This window comes from Pelodiscus sinensis, chromosome 6, assembly GCF_052426305.1.
Source record: "Pelodiscus sinensis isolate ZL-2025 chromosome 6, ASM5242630v1, whole genome shotgun sequence".
In the NCBI taxonomy this organism is placed as follows: domain Eukaryota; kingdom Metazoa; phylum Chordata; order Testudines; family Trionychidae; genus Pelodiscus; species Pelodiscus sinensis.
The window spans coordinates 107,243,703-107,257,393 of NC_143057.1; the positions used below are offsets into that span (position 1 = coordinate 107,243,703).

Genomic DNA, 13,691 nt, shown 5'->3' on the forward strand with positions numbered 1-13,691 from the left:
CAGCTGCTCTGTCCCAGGTGTACCCAAGTCAGCTGCTGCTGAAACCAGCGGCTGATTCCAGGAAGCTGGGGCAGAGCAGCTCTGTCTCGGGCTTCCTGGAGTCAGCCACTGGTCAATTTCAGCAGTGGCTAAATCCGGGACAGCTGGGGTGCTGCTGGGTTGGTCCCGCAGCCCCGAGGGGCAGCGCTACTGGACCTACCCAGCAGCACTCCAGCTGTTCTGCCCCCTGCTTCCCGGATTCAGCGCTGGTCAGTTTTAGCAGCGGCTGAATCGGGGAAGCTGGGGGCAGAGCAGCTCCAATGGTCCGGCTGCCCGGAGCACTTCCGGGTTCCTGATGGTGCCGGACCATCAGGAGTGCCGGACCGTCAGATGCCGGACCATCGGAGTTTTACTGTATATGCAAACACACTTAAGTTGTGGCCCTCAGCATGTGTTGTGAGTATCATTGTGGCCCCCCGGGGCTTCCAAAGTTGTGTAGCCCTGCTCTAAGATGATGTAAAATACTGTACTGAGCTGTAAATTAACATGTTCTTGTGGTCAGATTTGCACTTTTTGAAGAAATATGTGAAGTAGTATCAGTGGGAAACTTGATTTAAACCAATGATTTTTTTTTTAGGTAATTTAAATTATTTAAATCAATGATTTTAATAGACTTGATTTAAATCAATTCACTCTGATGATCTCTCTGTCCCCAAGGAAGTTGGTTTATTGTCTTCTCTTCACCAAAGATGCCCCTTCTGGGTCTCTTTAGAGAACTGGCTGGGATGCAAGAATGGACTCTCCTGAGAGTCTATAAACCTTTTACTATATGGGATTTACAGTAGAACAGAATGGTCCGTGTTTGTCCTGGGAGGCCAGTTACAGAGGTTTTATTAGAGAGGGAGCTGAGCCTGAAAGTCTTTTACTAATACCTGGATTTGCAGGGTCTGTGCTGTGTCCAGTACCTTCCTTTCGTGACCCAAGAGAGAGCAGAGACTGCTGAGCTCTGCAGTCAGTGTTACTGACAGCAGGTGTGAATTTCAAGGAATGCCATGATTTTTTTCCTCTGGAATGCTCTTTCCTGGCCACAGGTTGTCCACCACTGTGCTACAGGTACCAATGGCTTATGTTCAGTCTGTCCACCAGTATGGATCAGGCACTGATGAGTTTAGGAGACTGATGTCATGTGACTAGTGTTAATTTTTTTTTGTATTGAATGATAACATTTTGCAAGTAATACCTTAGTATAAAAATACCTGATTATACTAGATGTCATAGTTCAAGGACTTTCCAATTCCCATGTAGGCACATACACTTGGTGGAATGCATCATAATCCTGTCCATGCCTCTCTTGAACTGGAAATGAAATCCTCTACTTAAAATTGTTTGTACAAATGAAATGAACTCCGAATGGAGAAATAAAAACAAAGAACTAATTATACAGATTGCAAAATCCACAGAGACATAAAAAATAGGAATACTAAAGGTAAGACCTGGAAGCTTAAAATACTTGATCAGAAGACTCAGCAGAAACCTCAGATATTAGTTTCGCTGACCAGCAAGGAGTGATGTGACCCAACAGGCTTAACAGAGTGGTGTACAGGCAGTCCCCGGGTTACGTAGAAGATAGGGACTGTAGGTTTGTACTTAAGTCGAATTTGTACTTAAGTCGGAACTGGCGTCCAGATTCAGCCGCTGCTGAAACTGACCAGCGGCTGACTACAGGAAGCCCGAGGCAGAGTTTCCGGAAGATCCCTTATTCCTACTTTCAAGGGATAAGGGATCTTCAAGTAGGAATAAGGGATCTTCCGGAAAAGGGCTTATTTTCCACAAGATCCCGTCTAGACTGGCACTTTTCTCCGGCAAAACCCCGGGCTGGAAAAAAGTGGCAGACATGTTCATGCAAATGCCGCGGGGATATTTAAATCCCCCGCGGCATTTGCAATTCCGACTGGTCTCATTAGCATCCCTTTTCCGGAAAGGGGTGCCAATGTAGACAAAGCCTAAAAGTTCTTATCAGCAAGTAATACAAGTTCATGGAGCAGCATTACTGTAGTTCAAAATCTCATTCACCAGACTGCTAGATTGTTTTAGAAAACGAATAAAAAATTATTGCGCTCTAGTGGGGCCATTAAAATAAATAGCGTTTGAAATAGGCTCCCAAGCTTACCATTATTAATAACTGTAATACAATGGAAACATTTTTGGTCTAACAAGTACTGAGCGTAGAAAACTTTTGAAGTTTTCTAAATGTTTCTATTTTACATTTATACTGATTACAGGTAGTTTGCTGGTATCATTAACACTAATATTTTTATTTCTCTTCAGTTTAAAATACTTCTATTTAAATAAAAATATGGGTTCTAGTAATTGCTTCTGTATTTTAACAGCTTCTCATTACTTGGTTCTCCTTTTGTTAGGAAATAGGACAGTTGGCTAATCAGCCTTTATTTTCCAATTGTTAGCTTTACATCAGGATTTTTTTTTAAATTTATTCACATCCAGACCTGCCATCTTTTATTGCCTGTCAGGATTATTGCTTTCTGCTATTTAAAATTTTTTATTACTCATACAAAAACATCTGAGTCTTAGTTTACTTCTCCTTTCCGAAGCAGGATCATGAGGATGTCTTAGTGTCCTAGTTCAGTGTTTCTCAACCTTTTTTTATAAAGTACCCCTTTTAAAAAAAAAATATCCCTGGGACCTACAGTTTTCAAACACACACATTTTTTGACTACCATTGCAACACATTTGTTTAAACAACTTAATCGTAGCTGGGTGGGCGGTCAAATTTTTGGGTGTAAAAAGTGCAAAAATAATAAAGCTCTGTAAAACTTAAAACAAAAATACAGTTCTCTCCAAATTTCAGTTGTGTAGCTATACCCCTGCAGACTTCTCTCAAGTACCCATAAGGGTACTCGTACAACTGGTTGAGAAACTCTGTCCTAATTCACCTTCAGAGGGCCACATGGCCAATTAATGCAGACAAAAGAGGAATTCTTTGTCCGTAGGGAAGAATTAGTTGTCCAAATCACAGCTAAGAGAAACACATAATTTTTTTAAAGGAAAAGTCCTATTCCTGTATTCATATTTCCCTTCTATTTATTTTATTTCACGTGAGTTTTACTGAGAATAGCTTTTGTATAATGTTGGAAGACACTTGCTTAGTGCCCTTTAGAGTGTGGTGTTGAGCAATCTTTAGATATTTGGACTAGCTTTCTGTTTCTTTATTGACTTGAGCTGTTAAACTATATAGAGTAATTAGACCGGTGTGGACAATAAGAGGGTTGCGGGCTGGAAATGGTTTGCCAAGGTTAGCTCCTTGCAGGCCACTGGTGCTTTATTTACCTGTGTACCCAGAGGTATGGCTGCTAGCAGCTCCTATTGGCCATGGATTGCTGTTCCTGGCCAGTGGAAGTTGTAAGGAAGGGGTGCAAACCAGGCCACTGCTTCCAGCAGCTTCCTCTGGCTGGGAACAGTGATCTGCGGCCAACAGGGACGATGAGCGGCCATACCTGTGGATGCACAGGAAAATAAAGTGCTGATCACACATGGTTTGTAGGCTGCTTATTGCCTCTCTCTGATCTAAAGGCATTAATCTGCATTTTTGGATCACATTGTGCTAAGATTGTATAAGCACACCGTGACAAGCCCTGCTACAAAGACCATGTAGTCTAAAGAAATAAGGTAAAAGATGAAGGGGAAAATTGTGGTATACTCGTTCCTCCATTGGAAGAACTGACACAAATGAACTGATTTGCCCAAGATCACATGGGAAGTTTGTGGCCATCCTGGGATTTGAATATGGATGTTTTGAATCCTGGTTCCTCATCACAGGACTACCCTTTCTTGTAGCTAGGTGCATTTTTCTGTAGTGTTAAATATCTGACTAGTTCTTCAAAGGATACTGAAAGGAAATGGTCCTTAATAAATCTCTCAGCTTCTTTTCAAGGAGAGTGCAATGCTAGTATGCAACTGTTAACTATTCACTTTGTCTTGTAGTTGATACAAATAGTTTAGAAAATGTGTTTATGGATTCCCGGGACACATTTCAAAAGCTGGTTTTTTTTGTTTGTTTTTAAGACACTACATTTTTATAACACTGTTAGACAACTTTGTGCTTATCTCAAACATGGCTTGAGGAATATTATCTCCTTATGGCTAGCTATGCCAAAAATAATGTAATTATCATTTGTATAGAATGCTATTTCAGAGTATCTTTGTTTTTGTCCTTTTTACAAGTTCTGCAGACAGGTTTTATAGCATAATATTCATATGAAATCTTTTCAAGTTTATTTGATAATCATAATTCTAATTCTCAAATGCATTCTGTTTTGCTAGTCTTAAGCTGATACTTTACACCAATGTATGTTCATTTTCTGTTTAATAGCATTCACTGTAATGATTGGCTGTTTCAAAGTCACTTTGTCTTCTACAGCTTGCATTGAAAGGATCTAACTACAGTGGACTACTGGAGCGACACTATATTCATACCAAAAATGTGGAGCATGTTGTAGACAGTTTAAGGTAAGAGCATACAGATTAGTGGTGGTTGGGAGAAGTTTGATTTTTGACAGACTAAAATAACTTTTCATTAAGTATATCTGGGGTTATTAAATGTCCCTGAAGTATGGGAACGATTGTTTCAAGATCTGTATTGGATTGTTTTGCAAGAACTAGCATCCTGTAATAACAAGGCTTTGCTCACTCTAGCTGTCTGACCTGGTGATATTGACAGGCTGGCTACCTGGTCACAAAGTTTCAAAGACCATTCCTACCAGGTCTGAAATCAGTGTTCTCTTGAGGCTGCGCACAAACACAGCCCCACAGTTGCTTAATGAGCCCTGCCTAGCCAGGGGCTCGGGACTGGTGCAAAGAGCTGTATGGCTGGGGAGAGGCACTTCTCCCTCAATGACAGCAGCTGCTCCGTGCGGAGGACAGAGCAGCAAAGTCTCTACCAGCTGGTATTGACATTTCTCCTGGAAAGGGGAATGTTTATTGGGTAACCGGTTAACTGGTTACCCGTTCACATCCCTATTTCATGTTTTGCTGAAAGCTTGAATTAGTGTGCTCTATGTGGTTTCTTGTCAAACTATTTCTGTATCTTTCAGGAACGAACAGATCGAGGTCCGTCTTGTTAAACGCCGAGATTATGATGAAGACACAGTTCAGTGGGCAGATGCTGTTATATCAGCAGGAGGTATTAACTTGTGTCCAGGGAAGGTGTCTTGGAAATAAATAAATTGTAGTAGATGTGTTTGAAGCTGTATGAAGAATTAAAATGCTTAATACTCATAAGAAAGCATACCCATTTCTACTGTAAATATATATTTGCTATAATTAATTTGGCAAAAATAAATCGAGGCATAATTAAATGACTTGGCCAACTCACCCTCTTTTCCCTCTTGCTTTAATTTTAAATTTTAAGAAACTGAGCACAAATGTTTAGTGGATTTGGGGAAGTTTGTGAGATACAGCATGAAATATACACTCAGATAAATACTTGTGTGAATAGCAAATAGTATGTTATGGTAGAAACACTGTCATACTTAGGTGTGTCTGGTAATAAAGAGGAACAGTTATTTTTCTAGCATGGCTTATGCTATTCTCCCCCACCCCTCTATAAATCTCTTGCTCACATTCACATTCATCCAGTTAGCATATCATTTAACTAAAATAGTAGTCTGAGGACTTAAGACTGATCATAAAAAAAAAAATGGGGAGATCAGTGCAAAACAAATACACTACCAGCTGTTGGGATTCTTTCCAGGCAGGTGTCTCTACATGCTTCTTGTAGGTTTCATCTTCAGTGCTATCCTTTGGCTAGTACAGGTTGGACCTCTCAGGTCTGACACCCTGTAGTCAAATCCTTAGGGTATCCCTGTTAGATGTTCAAGATACTGTGACAAGGTCCTCACCCTGGCCCCTTGCCTTGAGACCCCTTCTTGGGTCACAAACCAACTGGAGACCCTCTCTGGTGCGGTCACCCATGCCTTTTTTGTCAGTGCCAATTTCCCACCACTTATTTACACTTATTTTGTTTTCTAGCAGCTAGCTCAGCCAGCCTCTCAGCTGAGTATGACTTGGGAGCATACTCAGCCACACCCTGGCTCCTCCACTTTGACTTCCCCTCTGGCTGTCTTTTATAGCCCTCTGGCTAATGAGGCCCACAGCTGCTTCCATTAGCCCATCAGGCCTGGGATTGCACAGCTGTCTGCAATTGGCCTTTTCAGCCAGGCTGTAGAGGCAGAGCTCTGGCTTAGCCAGCAGTCTGTCACCATACGTTCCAAAAAATGTGAAGGTATAGCAAAATGATGTAAAGTGAGTAATTTTTCCCTTCAGCTGACTTCTGTTTGTGCAAATTGGTCTTTTTTTGTGCAATGTAAAAGCGGGCAATGGAAGGGCTTATAATGCCACACTTCCTACAAGCGTCACCAGGTGGTTGTATAGCAGGGACATCCTGTAGTCCCTAACCAATGAGTTTGCTGGCCCAAGGAAGGTCAATGCCAGCCCCTGTGCTTTTAGCTTCTGGGTTTCTGCTCCCGACTGCTGGTCCGGCTCCCCTCCTGGCCTGGCTTTGCTTCCAGTCTCTCTGCTGCAGGGCTTCCCAGCCGCCCAGTTCCCAGACAGCCCCCACTTCCAGTTCCCCTCGCAGGCTCTGCTCCTGGCCACTGGCTCCCTTGCTGGGCTCCGTGTCCGGTTGCTGGACTCTGGGCTCCTGCCACCTGCTGGGGCACTCTGGTCCAGCAACATTGTAGTCCTGCTGCCACATTTTTTCCCCGAGTGCTCCAGTCCTGGGGCATCTATGGCCGAAGGAAGCCATGAATGTTGCCAGATCAGAGAGTCTTGAACTAGAGAGGCTCAACCTGTAAGTGTATAACGAATTCAGAGGTCTCCAAATCTCCTGTCTTGCATGTCAGGAAGGACTGTCTCTTCTTCATCCACAAAAGAAACTCATTGCTGCTGTAAGGAATCTCTGGTCTCTGCTGCTCTGCCTCTTTTCTGGTTGCTTCTTTTTCTCTTTCCTTTAGCCTCTGATTTTTGGTGATCCACTGCTTATTGCTTTCTAAAGTAGTATCAGAGAAACTGGCCTGATTCTTGTCAGTTTCAGAATTGCATGCACTACTCTGAATACCGTAAAATCGTGAGTATAATGCACACTTTTTTTCACAGTTTTTAAGGGTTAAAGCCGCAGTGCGCATTATACATAGGAGGTCATCTGTAAAGTTTTTAACTCGCCCTCCCCGCCAGGCTCCTGGATAAGGCATGGCACGAGGTCAGCTGGGCGGGGGGCCCTCATGGCAGGTGCGAGGTCAGCTGGGCAGGGGGCCCTTGTGGCAGGTGCGAGGTCAGCGCGGCTGGCTGGCAGCTGTGCAGCGGGCGCTCATGGCAGGTGCAGCTCCCCGGTGCTGGATGCGCGTTTCCCGGGAGAGCCTGCAGGTGGGAGTGGCCCCTTCCTTCCGATATATACACACCGTAAAATTGCGAGTATAATGGGGGTGCGCCTTATAGATAAGAGTTCATTTTATTCTGGGATTTTGACATTTAAAAGGTAGGTGCGCATTATACTCAAGATTTTATGGTAGCAGCAGTGAACAGTGATGGAATTCTGTTTAGTTTTTATTTGGTTGGCAAAATATAATTATCAGCAGGAACTGGAGTTGTTTGCGGTGTGTTCTTGTGTCTATATTAGTTCATTTTGCTCACATTTTGCAGATCCTGTTTGCAAATATGAGGGCTAAACATTTCAAATGAGAGCTTATATTTAAAGAAGTTGATAGTACTTGGGAAAGATTTCTACTTGACTTAAAGTGGTGGATTTTTAAAGCTCTGTTTTTGGGGAAACATCTAAGACATTGGGAAAACATTATCTTTGAAAAATAACTGGTGGCCATAATTTTAAGAGAACTTCATATACAGTTGAAGCAGCACTAAAACCCAAATGCTATTTCTGAAGTGCTTGATTAATGTTAGGAATTATATTGCAGATGAACCTTCTTCCCCTTTTGTAATAGTCATAGTTTTGATTGAAAAATTAAGTCCTTTTTTGTTAGAAAAGGTAGCCAAAGAAGAAAAGATAAACTTAAATTTCAGTTTCAGTTTAATACACACAGTCCTCCACAGATGCTAATCTAACATTTGCCAATACAAAATGTATGGTCCAAGCATCAGATAAGTGGTGCTCCATTGTACTTTTTATACATATTGAATTTTCATTGCAATTCTGAATACATTTAATATCTTGGTAGTATCCAACATTTAATTTCAAAGTCAGACAGATGTTTTCAGTGGAGAGCACTGAAATGGAGAGTTAGCAGTTCTATTCTGCTTTTATAAAACCTATTTAACCTACTGCTTGTATAGAAATATTAAAAATATGATTGCAACGATAATGTCTGTATATGACATTTACTTAAGAATTTAAATATACCAAACTAAATTGAAAGTAATCAGCTGTTCTTTTTACTACTTTTTTTTTTGTAGGTGATGGCACAATGTTGCTGGCAGCTAGTAAAGTTTTTGACAGATTGAAACCAGTTATTGGAGTAAATACTGATCCAGAAAGGTAAGAATAACACCTTTAGGAAAACAAAGTATATACTATATAGAGTACAATTATTATTCAATGTATAATACCGTTAACATCAGATTAAACTGCTGCCATTATTAAGGTAAACAGTATTACCAAGCAAACACATTTTTACTTATCTCTGTAGCCAGTGGCTCTTTCCATCTATTTTCATGTTAGTCTACTATTATTTGAATCCTATGCTGGCTCCAAAAATGAGCATACACTTACTTGGTAAATGGAGGTTAATTAATGTTTCAAGGTGAGAATATTTCTTGTTTCCTGAAAGTCTTTTTGCAGCTGTTGAGCTTTTCTTAGGCTAGAATTATTGGTCATCTTTTAATGTGAGTTGACAGGTGGCTCAAGCTAATAGGATGTACATGAACTAAGCCAGGGGTGGGAAACCTAATGGCTCACCTAGATACAATCCCTGAGGCTTGGGGGGGTCCTCCCTCTAGCATTGAGGAGTCTGTGCTTGCACTCCCATGGGGCTGGAACACACAGAATCTATTAGCCTCCTCCCCCTCCCCCCAAGCTTTAGTATGTGAGGGGAATGTGGAGAGTGTCTTTCTCCATCTTAGCTGGGGACCATGTCAGTGAGGGTGGGTTGGTTTGTTTTGTCTTCTCACTTGTGTGGTCCCTGACTGATTTTTTTGTGGGTTTGCGGACTCCGCCCCCAAAAAAGTTCCACAGATGCTTTTCAAGGATATACAAGTTTGTTCCCAGCCGTTGAACCAGAAACAAATGTTTGTCCATTAACAAATGTTTACATTTTCTAGATTTGCTTGCACTCAAGTTATCTGATCAAATAACTACTTTGGGGGCAATTTTGCATCAAAAATTAAATTCTATGTAAAATGTTTTAAAGTTTTGCATAGTTCATATTTTATTTGTCAAACTAGCACTATAGATCCACACCATTTTCAATTAGTTTGGTAACTTATTTCAAAATACCTGTCTGAAATCATCTCTGCAATGATACAGACAACAAAAAAGATTCAGGATTTTTTTTTACATCATTCCTTATCAGGCATATTAATACAGAACTGCATAATAATTCATTTAAACTAAAATAAAGAAATGTATTTCCCTTTCCCTTGAGAAACATTGTTAATGCTTGGGAAAGTTGGGGGTAACGGAGGAACTGAGAGAGGTGAGTAATTGCTGGGAAGGAGCCTGGGAATGAACCTGAAGGATTGTTGAGTGTTGTTGGGAGAAGTGTAAAACAGGATTATTTTGGGGGGTATGGAGGAGGGATTGTTAGGAAGCCTGGGAGCCACCCTCATTCAGTGGTTCATCCCTAGTCTCTCTCATTCAGTTGACACATCTTCCCCATCTGTCCCTGCACTCCTACTCGGCCATCACCCCATCCCCATGTGGCCCTGCATTCCCATCTACTGAGCCCCTGGCTCAATGCTGTCACTCCACTCGCTCCTGTGACCTTCTAGCAGCCCCATGCGCTCTGCTCTGTCCATCTCCCCCATATCCTTTGCCTTCTCACCTGGCCCTGTGGGCAGGATGCTATGAGCAAAGCAGTCTTTCCTCCTTCCTTTCCACAGCTGGTTGCTCTGGCTCTGAGCCAGCTGCCCTCTTCTGGCACCAGGGCAGCCTCTGGTGTAATTACAGCAGATCTTTGGCAGGGCAGAATGTCTTTTCTGCAGAAGTCTGGGGAGGGGGGGACGGACATAAAGTCTACACGTGCAGTGGCACAGAATTCCCCCAGGTGTAAATTTAACAGCAGGACCAAAATTTCTAGTCTAGACCAGGCCATATACAGTTAATGTTGAAAACCAAGATCTTTAAAAATAGAAGTCTACGGTTCAGCATTTAGATCAATGTTAGGCAGTTGTGACTTTTTTTTTTTCCTTCCAAAAATGCCAAGCACCCAACAGCTCCTGTGGAAAATCAGATGGATGCTTAAACATAGTTTTCCTTAGAGTGATTGTACACACATAGAATCATAGTCTTCCTAGAACTGGAAGGAATCTCAAAAAATTATCGTCTAGTCTCCTACCCTCATGGCAGGACCAAGAAGACCAAGATCAGGGGTCAGCAGCCTTTTCAAACCAAAGAGCCAAACGGCATAAAAAATCAGAACAAGTGGTCAGCAAAGACCCATATAAGAATGCCCATTTGCGTGACTGAACATATGCAATGTAATAATAATAATAATTGACATAATGATTAGTAATAACATAAATGAAACATTGTATTCACTAGCGATGTGAGCGGTTGAGGGATTTTTTTTGTGCTTGCTCACCCCACAACATTGAGGTTTATCAACAAGTTAAGGAACCATTTCCCTAATATTAAAGAATCTGTTCCTGTGTGCGAGTTAAATTTGGTACTTGAGGAGCCCTATGAAAACTCCCTTTGAACCCTGCTACTGCCTTAATCTTTCCACAAAGATGTCCTTTTTGGTGACTATCGCCTCTGCCCAAAGAGTCAGAAAATAGAAATTGAGTGGTGTTCTTCCTCCTGCTCCCCACCCCACTTTTCAGTATTTTTCAAATATGAGGGATTTTACATCCATCTTAAATGCTTTCTTAAGATGTTCTCTAAATTTCATGTCAAACAAGTCATCCATGGGAGGATGCTATCCTGCACATCTTAGACATCAGAAGGTATTAGCCTTCTATCTGATAAAAGCAAACTGTTTTGAAAATCTTCCCAACCTGTTCATATCAATTATTGACGGAGCCAAAGGGACTGTGGTTCCCACTCACTCTTGACATGGATTTTTGCATGCATTATTTCTTGTTATAAATTTGCTGATATATACTTTAGGAGGAGATTGTATAGCCCAGGACACAGTTCTATGTCACCGAAGTGCCAGCCATGAGGATGTGCATGTATAGTAAGCACTTATCTAGGCTGAAAGGGCACTGCTACTGAAAATCTCCAAGTGCGCATGCACTCATGCAATTGAAATTGCAGTGAAACCCCTGTAGGGGGACACATCTCAAAGAACTTCAGTTAATACACAAGGAGAGTAACCTCTCTTTCTTTGGTCTATTTAGAAGTGTGCATATGCCAAGCAGAGAAACTGATGAGGTTCATACATGCTATAGTGTACAGACAGCACTAGATATTTGTTCTGCTCCCAGAAAGAAAGGGGATTAAAACATTTTTTATCTACTTTCAACAGGCTTCCAAAAAGTACCTGCACAATTAGTAGTGCTATTTATCTATATTTCAGAAATGTGCATTTGTCTGTCTGAGTCTAAGAATGCCTCCTAAATGGTAAGAGCTATGACCACCAAATTTGGTATGCAGCTTTCTTGTCTCCTAACTTAAAGCAAGGCTGGGATTTGGTTGTGTCAGGAAAATTGGAAGTGCCATGAATGGGGCTGTTTTCCAGTACATGGAAAGGGAGGGGGTAGAGAGATGGAACGAGATATTCCTTCACCACTGATGGCAGTGTGTCTGCAGGGGAGAGTTATACTATAGAGTGACCACCACAGGCAGCCCTACCATTAAGGGAGTTGCTAGCAGAGGTAGAGCTCGCCATCTTGTCTGCCCCCCCCCTCTCCCCCCACCGCCTGGGAGACAGCCCCTGCTTGCCCTTCTGCCTCCTCCCCAGCCCCTGGAGGGGATAGGGGAAAGGGAGAAAGCCCCCTGCCCTGAAAGAGCTGGGCAAGTCTTCTAGTATGTCATCATAGTATGAGAATGCTTCACAGTTTAATCTCAACTCAGATGAGTAGAGAAATAGTCTCCATTTACGGAGAGATAGATCAAGTGTAATGCCTATGGTCATAGTAAGTTTGTGTAAGTAAATCAATTTCCTCCTCATTTCACATATATTTGGTAGCCTTTGTCAGTCTGCTTTTTGCACCATGTTTGTTAGTTTCCATGTCAGAAACAAAACAAATGCCTATGATATGTCAGTTCAGATTGAGGGCAGAGAAATACTGCTTAGCTGCCAGTTTTTTAAAGAAGTGTTTGAATATATACTGATGAAAAGTGATTTGACAACCATGGAGACCAAAGTCTTGTAGCTACAGAACAAGCAGTGCAAGTTTGCCCACACTTCTTCCATTGTGCCTCAGCCCTGTCCTTTGTGGATGACAGAGTAGGTTTGTGTCTTTGCTTTGTAACCGTTTGCTGCTTTGCCAGATTTGCCAGCAAGATTGCCTAGATGTGCTATTTATGATTTGAATATGAATAACTCATCTGTTGAGTAGATTCACTCTGTTTTCATTGGATAGCATTAATTCCCACTAGCATCTTTGTCTGTATTTGAATCATGTACCAACAAGTAAAAGGCTCTATAACCTATTGCCACTGCATAATGCCTGACTTCCTAGTGAGAGAGATCACAAATCACTTTTAGAAAATGAAAATCTAACTTTGCTTTTATGTAGCTATCAGAACACTCAACTCACAGCTTTGACTGCCACTCCTATTGTTCTGTCTTCTTTTCATTGTAGATCTGAAGGACATTTGTGTTTGCCTGTGCGATATACACACTCTTTTCCAGAAGCATTACAGAAGTTTTATCGTGGTGAGTTCAGGTAGGATTCTATGCTCTTTGTTTTTACAAAATGTATTTCCTGAGGAGAACACGTGTAATGATGGGCAACATTACTAACAGAAGAAGAAAGTAAGTATGTGAAATCATGAACTGAGTTTTAAGGCTTAGCACCTTGAAGGATTACTTTATAGTTAAAGAATTGAATTGGAGTTTGGGAGACCTAGATTCAGTTTGTACTAGAAATTCAAGTGATTAAAAAAATTGCAATTAATTGTGTGATTAAAAATATAACATCGTTAATAGAATACCATTTACTAATATTTTGGATATTTTCTACATTTTTAAATATATTGATTTCAGTTACAGCACAATACAAATTCCACAGTGCTCACTTTATATTTATTAGGAATATTTACACAGTAAAGAGCAACATTGTATTTTGCAGTCCACTTCATAAGAGTATTATGCCATTTCTTTATCATGAAAGTTGATTGTACAAATACCTGCATTCAAAAACAGAGAAAGTAAAACTTTAGAGCTTATAAGTCTATTCAGTCCTATTTCATGTTCAGCCAATTATATAGACAAACGAATTTGGTTACTTTTTTGCAGGAGATAATGCTTTCTGTTTCTTTTTTACAATGTCACCTGAAAGTGAGGACAGGTATT

General features: G+C 41.2%; 1 protein-coding gene across 2 annotated transcripts in view; it reads left to right on the plus strand.

The window, feature by feature from the left end:
• The window catches only part of NADK2 (NAD kinase 2, mitochondrial), a 47,931-nt gene that overhangs the window by 5,828 nt on the left and 28,412 nt on the right, over positions 1–13,691 (plus strand). For both annotated transcript variants that reach the window (XM_006116756.5, XM_075932538.2), the window contains exons 2-5: positions 4,418–4,506; positions 5,091–5,179; positions 8,464–8,545; positions 12,979–13,062. In XM_006116756.5, coding sequence (XP_006116818.3) covers positions 4,418–4,506; positions 5,091–5,179; positions 8,464–8,545; positions 12,979–13,062 — 344 coding nt within the window. The remainder of the gene's footprint in view (positions 1–4,417; positions 4,507–5,090; positions 5,180–8,463; positions 8,546–12,978; positions 13,063–13,691) is intronic.